Consider the following 10,248-nt stretch of genomic DNA (forward strand, 5'->3'; position numbering starts at 1 on the left):
AATAAAATCATTGAATTAGGTGATTTAAACAATAGGAACTTTTCACTGATGTCATATTACCAGTAGCACAAATTAGTAAGATTTTCTATATCTATCTATATCTATATTGATAGATTAGTATAGATATAGATATAAACATAGTGTAAAGTATAAGTCACAGCTTTTTTTTGCCTTATGGATATCCAATTGTTGTACAGTCATTTGTTCAAAAAACAACTTTCTCTGTAATGCCTGAAGTTCCAAAACCTCCCACAAAAGACCACCAGAGTCGTAAGTCAAAGCCAAGCGGCAAGGGTCGTTTACTGCAGGTTCGAACCTGGTCCTCTGCGCACTCGTCGCCGGTGACGCAAGAGGCCACGATTAGGGTTGGTATAGCGTTTTTATAGACAGAGACAAATAGCACAGGGGAGGTTTTTACTTGTGGCGGGAGGAAGAAAGGGGGAAGGGGGTAGGTGAGGAATGTGCTAAGCAAGCAGGTTTACAGAAGCGAGAAATGCCGGTTAGTTTGTATACAATCACTCATTTCATTACATATCAGACTACATTTAGGAAGTTTTACAGCCCATTCTACTACACAGCGGGTTACAATCAGGAAAGGTCTCACAATGCTCATAGCAAACAGCAAGCAAAACAGACTTCTCAGCAATTGTATTTCTTATCAAAGATCCATAATAAGCAGAAAAGAGAACCTAGCTTTAAACTAAGGCAGGGCTGTCATTTGGATTCAAAGCTGTTCCTTTCATTCCCCCCTTTTCCTTGTGCCTAAAGAACCAATCTTGGATCTTTAGTTTTCTATTTGTAATGTCTCGAGCGGTTGGTACTGAGTTCGTAAGACCATTAATTGTACAGCATTGAACCTGTCTTGGACAAAATTAATAATTTTGTTTATGATGCAGAGGCCTAATGTGAGAGCGAGAAGTAGAATGGCCAGAGGCCCAAGTAAAGCGGAGAGCAGGGTAGTATTATAGACTTCCTGGGTTTCTAAATTAGAAACCTTCCAAGTTAAAGTATAGGGTATGTGGGGGTTGCCCATAATACTTATCAGTCCGTAGGAGGTGAGCAGGAGCACGCTAGTGAGTGTTCCTCCGATCATTGTGGGTCCGGAGCTGCTGCAACAGTCTTGGTATGGGACACCCAGGCCTTTGGTTTCAGCTGGTTTTCGGGGTCAGGTTTTCGACGCAGAGTCAATTTTAAAGGATGGGTCTTACTCTGGTCAACCGTCCAGGCGGTGTTGGCTTCCGGCACGAAGTCTTCTCGAACCGCAAAGGGATCAGCTGGTCGGGCGTGGGTGTAATGGATCCAGGTAGCAATCCCGTCGACTTTGAGAGCAGTGGGTGTGGTTAGGATCACAATGTAGGGTCCCCTCCACCGTGGTTGGAGGGTCTCTTGCTTGTGTCTCCGCACGTATACCCAATCTCCGGGTCGGTAGTGATGCGGCTCAGGAGGGGGCCCGTTTTCATAAATGGCTCTCAATCGGGGCCAAACTTCCTGGTGGGTGTGCTGGAGTTCCCTCAGGGAAATAAGAAGTTTATGATCATCAAATTCAGTTAACACATTAGACTGTAGGTTGGGAATTATAGGGGGGGGCACTCCATACATGATTTCAAAGGGGGTTAATCCCAGTTTGTAAGGGGAGTTCCGCACCCTGAACAGAGCGTAGGGGAGTAAGACTACCCAATTAGCGCCAGTCTCTATGGTCAATTTAGTTAAGGTCTCTTTTTTAGAGTTCTATTCATTCTTTCTACCTGTCCTGAGCTTTGGGGTCTATATGCACAATGTAGTTTCCAATCAGCCCCAATAAACTGCGCTATCCCTTGTATTACCTTTGAAATGAATGCTGGTCCGTTGTCTGATCCTATTAGGGTAGGAAATCCGTACCTGGGTATGATGTCTTCTAACATTTTCTTTGCTACTACCTGCGCAGTCCCATGCTTGGTGGGGAAGGCCTCTGTCCATCCTGAAAAGGTATCTATAAACACTAACAAATATGTATATCCATATTTTCCAGGCTTTACCTCGGTGAAGTCTACTTCCCAATAGGCTCCCGGCCTGGTTCCGCGGGTTCTGGAGCCAGGGTTTTTCCCGTGGTTGGTGGCGTTAGTTAATTGACAAGCTTTACAGCTAGTAACTATCTGCTCAATTTTTGTCCTGGAGTCTTTAATAGTGATCCTAGCATGTCTTATTAAGTCTTGCATTTTTCTTGTGCCCATATGAGTGGCTCGGTGCATCTTGGATAAGACTTTATTTCCCATTTCTTCTGGGAGGATTATGCTACAGTCTGCTGCTCTCCACCATCCGTTAAGGCACTGAGTTAAAGGTAATTTTTGGATCCAGTTTAGGTCTTCTTTAGTGTAGGCGGGATTTTCTGGTAAGCTAGCTGAACCGGGGTCTGGTAGGGTGGTCATTAAAGCATAGTCCACCTGTAAAGCCGCCTCTCGGGCCACCTGGTCAGCCAAACTATTTCCTCTGGCCACCGGTGTGACCGGTTTTTGGTGGCCTGGGCAATGTATGATGGCTAGTCGTTTAGGCAGCCAGAGTGCCTTTAAAAGAGCCAATATTTCTTCTTTGTTTTTGATAGTTTTCCCCTCTGCAGTTAACAGCCCCCTCTCTCTGTATATAGCTCCATGTATGTGGGCCGTAGCAAAAGCATATCTGCTATCGGTATACACGTTTAGTTTCTTGTCTTTTCCTAAAGTCAGTGCCTTGGTTAAGGCCACAAGTTCAGCTCGTTGGGCAGAGGTGCCAGCTGGCAAAGGCTCTGCCCAAACAGTCTCAGTTTCAGTTGTGACTGCTGCCCCCGCGTACCTTTGACCCTGATGTACAAAGCTGCTGCCGTCAGTGAACCAGGTAACCTCAGCGTCTGGTAGCGGGTGATCCTGTAAATCTTCCCGAACTCCATGAACCTGTGCCAATATCTCAGCGCAGTCATGGAAGGGTGTATCCAAGTCCGGGTCTGGTAACAGGGAGGCAGGGTTTAGTGTTCGGGGGGGGGGGGGAGCATAAATGATTCTGAGGGGATTTAATAATAGTCCCTGGTAGTGAACCAGTCGGGCGTTACTTATCCATTGGTCAGGAGGTTGTTTGAGGACTCCCTCGATGGCATGAGGGGTTGTAACATGTAACTCTTGTCCCATAGTTAACTTATCAGCATCCTTTACCATTAGAGCTGTAGCAGCGATCATACGGAGGCAAGGGGGCCAGCCAGCCGCTACTGGGTCTAGTCTTTTTGAAAGATAGGCAATGGGCCTGGGGCATGGACCAAGGAGTTGCGTCAGCACTGCTTTGGCTACCCCCTTGTTTTCATCTACGAAGAGATGAAAGGGTTTGGAGACATCGGGGAGCCCTAAGGCTGGCGCCGACAATAGGGCGAGTTTGATTTGCTGGAAAGCCTGCTCAGTTTTCTCTGTCCACTCAAAGGGCGCCTGTTCTCGGGTGACCAGGTAAAGAGGCTTAGCTATCTCGGCGAACCGAGGTATCCACAAGCGGCAGAACCCGGCCAATCCCAGGAATTCTCTTACCTGCCTTCGCGTTGTGGGTCGGGGGATGCGGAAGACGGTTTCCTTCCGTGCATCAGTGAGCCATCGTTGGCCTTCTCTTAACAGATACCCCAAGTAGGTTACCTCGGATCTGCAAATTTGGGCTTTCTTTGCTGAAGCCCGGTACCCCAGGGCACCAAGTGTCCGGAGGAGATTTTTGGTGCCTTGCAAGCAAGCTTCGGCAGTCTCAGCAGCGATTAAAAGATCGTCAACGTACTGCAAGAGAGTCACTTTGGGGTTTTGATTCCGGTACTCACCCAGATCCTCGTGAAGTGCCTCATCGAACAAGGTGGGTGAGTTTTTAAATCCTTGGGGGAGCCGGGTCCAGGTGAGTTGCCCATTTATGCCTCTCTCAGGATCGGACCACTCGAAGGCGAAGAGCTCTTGACTTTTGGGGGCCAGAGGCAGGCTGAAAAAAGCATCTTTTAAATCAAGGACAGTATACCATTGTCTTTCTGGGCTGAGGGCACTTAGGAGGGTATAGGGGTTGGGTACTGTTGGGTGTATGTCCATGACTCGGCGGTTAACTTCTCTCAGATCTTGTACAGGACGATAGTCCGCACTGTTAGGTTTTCGTACAGGCAGCAGGGGGGTGTTCCAGGCTGAATGGCAGGGACGCAAGATGCCTAAGTCTAGGAGGCGACGGATATGTGGCGTGATGCCATTTCTGGCCTCCATTGACATCGGGTATTGTCGGACCCGAACTGGATCTGCCCCTGGTTTCAGCTCTATGAATAGAGCTGGGCGATGTTTAGCCAACCCCATACCCCCGGTTTCAGCCCATGCCCCTGGAAACTGTTGGAGCCAGGGCTCTATGTTTTGACTTTGTGAGGGTGGCCCCTGGTGGAGTCGATATTCATCTTCTAATCTTAGAGTGTGGTAATGGGTTGGTTGTGAGGGCCAGTCACTTGGGGGCCCCCTGGCGTAAAATGAATTTGGGCCTCCATTTTAGTGAGTAAGTCTCTTCCTAATAAGGGGCATGGGCTGTCGGGGATGACTAGGAAGGAATGGGTGACCTTTCCATTTCCTAGGTCCACAGTCCTCTGGGTGGTCCAGGGATATTTTTTTATTCCGGTAGCCCCTTGGACCCAGGAAGATTTTTTAGAAATTTTTCCATGGGGCCTGATCAAGACCGAATGTTGTGCTCCTGTGTCAACTAAAAATTGAACTGGGTTCCCCTCCACTTGTAGGGTTACCCTAGGTTCGGGGAGGGGATCCGAACCCCGTCCCCCCTATTCTGCCTCTTGAGTGAAGAGGGCGGGTGTGGTTTTTGGCTGCCACGGTTTTTGATCATGACGTGGCTTTTTCTTTCTAGGGCATTCTCGGGCCCAATGGCCTTTTTCTTTGCAATAGGCACATTGGTCCTTATCTAGGGGCTTTTGTTTATCCAGGGGCTTTTGGACAACAGCGGCCAGGACTTTGGTCATTTTCTCGGTGGCTTTAAGTTGCCTGTCCTCTGGAGTCTCTCTATTATTAAAGACACGCTGGGCAATGCGGAGTAAGTCCTGAATCTGTTTTCCCTCCAGGCCCTCTAGTTTCTGGAGTTTCTTTTTAATATCAGTGGCTGCCTGATTTACAAAGGCCATTACAACAGCAGCTTGATTTTCGGGGGCCTCGGGGTTCATGGGGGTATACTGTCTGAAGGTTTCCATTAATCTTTCTAAATAAGTGGCAGGGCTCTCTGTCTTACCTTGTATTACTGAATACACTTTTGCCAAATTAGTGGGCTTGCGTGCAGCAGCCCGGAGACCCGCCATTAGAGTCTGGCGATAAATGCGTAGCCGTCCCCTACCTTCTGCCGTGTTGTAGTCCCAGCCATCCTGTGGGGGTCGGGTCAAGGGAAAAGCTGCATTAATGAGATCAAGGTTAGCAGTGGGTTGGCCGTCATCTCCAGGAACCAGCTTTCTTGCTTCCAATTGAATTCTTTCTCGCTCCTCGGTGGTGAACAGGATTCGGAGGAGCTGCTGACAATCATCCCAGGTGGGTTGGTGGGTAAACATAACGCTGTCTAAGAGACTTATTAAATCTTTAGGGTTGTCAGAAAATCGGGCATTCTGGGTTTTCCAGTTATATAGGTCACTGGTAGAGAAGGGCCAGTATTGAAGTCGGGGGCTCCCCGTCTCATCGGGAGGCCCTATTTCCCGTAAAGGTAAAGCTACGGTGGAGTCAGGAAGGCGGAGTCCTGGCTCATGTGGGGCCCGCCTACGGGTACGTCCGGCCGGCCCTTGGACTTCGCCCCCACTAGGCATAGGCGCGGGTTGAGCCTCCCTATTCTCTGGTTCTCCTATGGGCTGGGCTACGGGAGGCTCTGCCGGCGCAGCAGGGATAGGGGCAGCTTGCGGAATAAGAGGAGGAACCTGGTAAGGGGGAGGGTCAAAGGAAAGTAAATCTTGGTTGTCGGGGAGAACAGGGGGTGCAGTTGGAGTTGGCGGCTTGGGAGGGTTGATAGGTTTAGCCGCTAGGATTCGGCATGACTCTGCTATTAAGGAAGTGGCCATCCAAGGAGGTGGGTTTTCTACTAAATCTTGCCACACCAGAATATAGGGAATCTGATCCGAGTGACCTTCTTTCCCTGGTAGGAAAATTTTTTATTTTACTTTAAGGACCACAGGGAGGCAGAAGGTTCCCTCTGTAGGCCAATTGACCCCAAAGGTGGGCCATTCAGAGCGGCAATAGGTGATCAACTTCCTTTTGCGAATGTCTAGGCTTAAGTTGTGCCCTCTAGCTTTTATGTCCCTGAAGTTGGCGAGAAGGAGGGAGAGAGGGGTGCTCTGCGTTTGGCCCATGTTATGATTCTGAGGAAGAGGAGAAGAGAAGGGGGCGGCACGGAGGGGGCCCTGAAGCGGCTGAAATCAGCGGTGGAGTTCGCACAGGCGACCTCCGAGGGTGAGACCCCTGGCGGCCTGGCTGGGCCCTGGGCGGAGGGGCAGGAGGGAAAGCCGCAAGCAGCTGAGGAAGGAGGAAAGAGGAACAAAGGATGGAATAATTAATTCTGATCAGCCGAAAAAACACTTAATTCCAATAAAACATCCGACGCACGAAAGAAAAACAAGAGCCAACAAGAATCTCTGACAGTGGTTTCAACTTTCTGGGGCCGTCTCGGCCAGCCCAACAGAAAGGGTTATGGCTAGGACGGCGGTTATTACAAGGGCCCAGGGGTGACAATACATTTAGACTGACATAGAAGCACTCGCGTACTCGCCCGTCCGCGTCCCTCGCGGGAACTTAGGTGCCTCTTAGCATGGGCGGGCAGGTATAAACCCCTGCTTGGATCAAAATAAATTTTGACCGCCTTAAGCCGTATGAGGATCACCGCGGAAATCGGGTTAGAGCCCACTCGAATCCCGTAGCTTATGTCGTGGAACTACACATAGGGTAAGTCAGGCGCGTGCCCCTGACTCCCAACAATCATTCCAGTCGATTTAACAGACAGACACACAGACACACATCACATCAAAATACGGGTAACAATTGGCATGCCTAGATGGTTTTTTTTTCTTTTAGACGCCTAGAGATATTTCTTAGCACTCTGGAAGTTCATAGAGAAAATGAAAGTATTTAGCTCGCAGGCGCGTTGGGCGTAAGCAGCCCACAGAAAAGAATCCTGATGGGCCAAAAAGGCCCCCCGATGGACCAGGAAGGTCCACTGATGGACCAGGAAGGTCCCCAGATGGGCCAAGAAGGCCCCCAGATGTCAGTGGATGTCTCCAACTGACCCCGGCCGGGTGCCCTATAGCGCGTCCGCCAGGGTCACACCAGCTTCCAGACAGAACCGGTTCTCCAGAGAAGAAACACAGATCAGAGAGAAAAGGAAGAACGTTAGAGCCGGCTTACTTACCGATCGGAATCAAATACGACCCGTTGACCAGAAGTCTGGTGGGCTCTGGGGAGATCTCGCTGGGGCCTCCAAATGTAATGCCTGAAGTTCCAAAACCTCCCACAAAAGACCACCAGAGTCGTAAGTCAAAGCCAAGCGGCAAGGGTCGTTTACTGCAGGTTCGAACCTGGTCCTCTGCGCACTCGTCGCCGGTGACGCAAGAGGCCACGATTAGGGTTGGTATAGCGTTTTTATAGACAGAGACAAATAGCACAGGGGAGGTTTTTACTTGTGGCGGGAGGAAGAAAGGGGGAAGGGGGTAGGTGAGGAATGTGCTAAGCAAGCAGGTTTACAGAAGCGAGAAATGCCGGTTAGTTTGTATACAATCACTCATTTCATTACATATCAGACTACATTTAGGAAGTTTTACAGCCCATTCTACTACACAGCGGGTTACAATCAGGAAAGGTCTCACAATGCTCATAGCAAACAGCAAGCAAAACAGACTTCTCAGCAATTGTATTTCTTATCAAAGATCCATAATAAGCAGAAAAGAGTACCTAGCTTTAAACTAAGGCAGGGCTGTCATTTGGATTCAAAGCTGTTCCTTTCATTCTCCACTTAATTGCCTTTGCACCTTTGTCAAAAATCAGTTTTCCGTATATAATAGGGACTCTTCTGGCCTCTATTATGTTCCTTTGATCTATCCAGCTAGTATGATGCTAGCACAGCGATGTCTTGATTATTGTAGTTTTGAAATCAGATAGGATTAGCTCTCCAACACTATTCTACTTTTTCAAAGTTGTTTTGACTATTCTAGGTCCTTTGCATGCCATATGTATTTTTGAATCAGCATGTAAATTTCTATAAAACATGTATGGGGTTTTGATGGGGATTTCACTGAATTTACAGATCAATTTGGGGATAATTGATCTCTTTAAAAGATTGGGTCTTCTGACTCAAGAACACAGTATACTGTTGCATTTTTTAGGTCTTCTTTAATTCCTCTCACCAATGTTTTGTTGTTTTCAGTGTTGTAGTGAAGACCAGAAAATATGAGCAATGACTGAAATGGACAAGAAAGATATAATCTGAGTAATGACTAGAGAAAACCTCAAACCAGGCATAGGACAGAAGTCCTGTTAGAGGCTGGCAGGTGGTACAAGCTTCCTGCAGTGGGATTCAGACATTCCTCCCCACAATGGTGAACAAAGGCATGTTATTGTTTTTGCCCTTAGCTGAGATACTTCAGATTCCAGGCCTCATTCATAGGTATTTTCTTTTGGAATGATATGAATACCATTCTCATACCTGATCCATGGAAACTAGAGCATCTTTAAGTTATATACAAATTATGTTAGGGTTTAGATGTTTATCTTTTCACTATATAAAATGCCCCCCACAACTTTGTTCTCGTAAATAACAATGATTACTAACATCCCAGAAATAAGAATAAATATAAAGTTTCACGTGGACTGTAATCTACTTTGTGATCTTGTCCAAGACATAGGGATTTGAATAAACCTTATGATATTTGATCCCTCATGTCAAGATGAGAGTAAAAAATGTGTTTCCTACTTGATAGCTATTTCCTCTTCTGTAACAATAGGATTTCTTTGGAATGCAATGCTTTAGGTTTAATCCTTTCTGTCTCTGTCTCTCTTTCTCTCTGTATCTCTCTGTCTCTCCACCTCCACATCTCTCTCTCTCTCACTCATATAAAATAGCTTTCCTGATATTCTTCTCCCTCCTCATCCTTGTTTCTAGGCTCGCTATCTTTTTTTTTAATTTTTAAAAAGTTTATTATTATTTTTGTAAGTAAAAAAAATGTTTAACTTTTATTTATTTTTGAAAGAGAGAGAGAGAGAGAGAGAGAGAGAGAGACAGTGTGCGAGTGAAGGAGGGGCAGAGAGGAGGGAGACAGAATCCAAAGCAGGCTCCAGGCTCTGAGATGTCAGCACAGAGCCCGATGTGGGACTTGAACTCACAAAGTATGAGATCATGACCTGAGCTGAAGTCAGACACTCAACCAACTGAGCCACCCAGGTGCCCCTTATTATTATTATTATTATTATTATTTTTTTTTGAGAGATACAGAGTGCAAGTGGGGGAGGCAGAGAGAGAGGAAGCCACAGAACTCGAAGCAGGCTCCAAGCTGTCAGCACAGAGCCCAACGAGAGGCATGAACCCACAAACCTTGAAATCATGAACTGAGCCAAAGTTGGACACTTAACCGAGTGAGCCACCCAGGTACCCCCCTTTTATTTAATTAAAGAAGTTCAGCTTTTTTTAATTTAAATTTTAGTTAGTTTATTACTAACTAAATCGGGGAATCAGAAAAGACTCTTTATTTTGCACCAGTGCTGGCCCAGCAGAGTCACCTCCAAAGGCTGGGCATCTGGCTCAGGTTTTGCTGGTCTTTTATACATATGGGCTTCCAGGATGGGTGGAGCTAGTACAGTCAAGCTTCTGGATAGTGGCTGCAGACTGACACAAGAGGCAAGCAAGATTGCAGAAGCCAAAATCATGCAAGGGCAGTATCTGGCCTTGGACATCTGGCTGCCCCTTGTTTTTTTTTTGTTTTTTTTTGTTTTTTTGTTTTTTGTTTTTTGTTTTTACCAGCTTTCTTTCTCAAGTTATTATACAGTGCAATATTGGTTTCAGGAGTAGAATTTAGTGATTGACAACTTATATACAACAACCATTGCTCATCACACCAAGTGCTCTCCTTAATACCCATCACCCATCTAGCCCATCTCCCACCCACTCCCTCCATCAACCCTCAGTTTTTTCTCTATTATTAAGAGTCTCTAGTGGTTTGTTTTCCTCTCTCTTCTTCCCCTACTGCCCATATGTTCATCTGTTTTGTTTCCTAAATTCCACATATGAGTGAAA

The 10,248-nt window shown here is 46.9% G+C and overlaps 1 protein-coding gene across 1 annotated transcript; it reads right to left on the reverse strand.

Moving 5' to 3' along the window:
- Positions 1 to 300: 300 nt before the first annotated feature.
- Positions 301 to 6,377, reverse strand: LOC131502355 (uncharacterized). The gene is given in 3 exon segments (XM_058713091.1): positions 301 to 1,719; positions 1,722 to 2,953; positions 5,329 to 6,377. Coding segments are annotated over 3 exon segments (2,568 nt in total). The 5' UTR covers positions 6,035 to 6,377; the 3' UTR covers positions 301 to 1,089.
- Between the last annotated feature and the right edge of the window lie 3,871 nt (positions 6,378 to 10,248).

This window comes from Neofelis nebulosa, chromosome X, assembly GCF_028018385.1.
Source record: "Neofelis nebulosa isolate mNeoNeb1 chromosome X, mNeoNeb1.pri, whole genome shotgun sequence".
NCBI classification, from domain to species: Eukaryota; Metazoa; Chordata; class Mammalia; order Carnivora; family Felidae; genus Neofelis; species Neofelis nebulosa.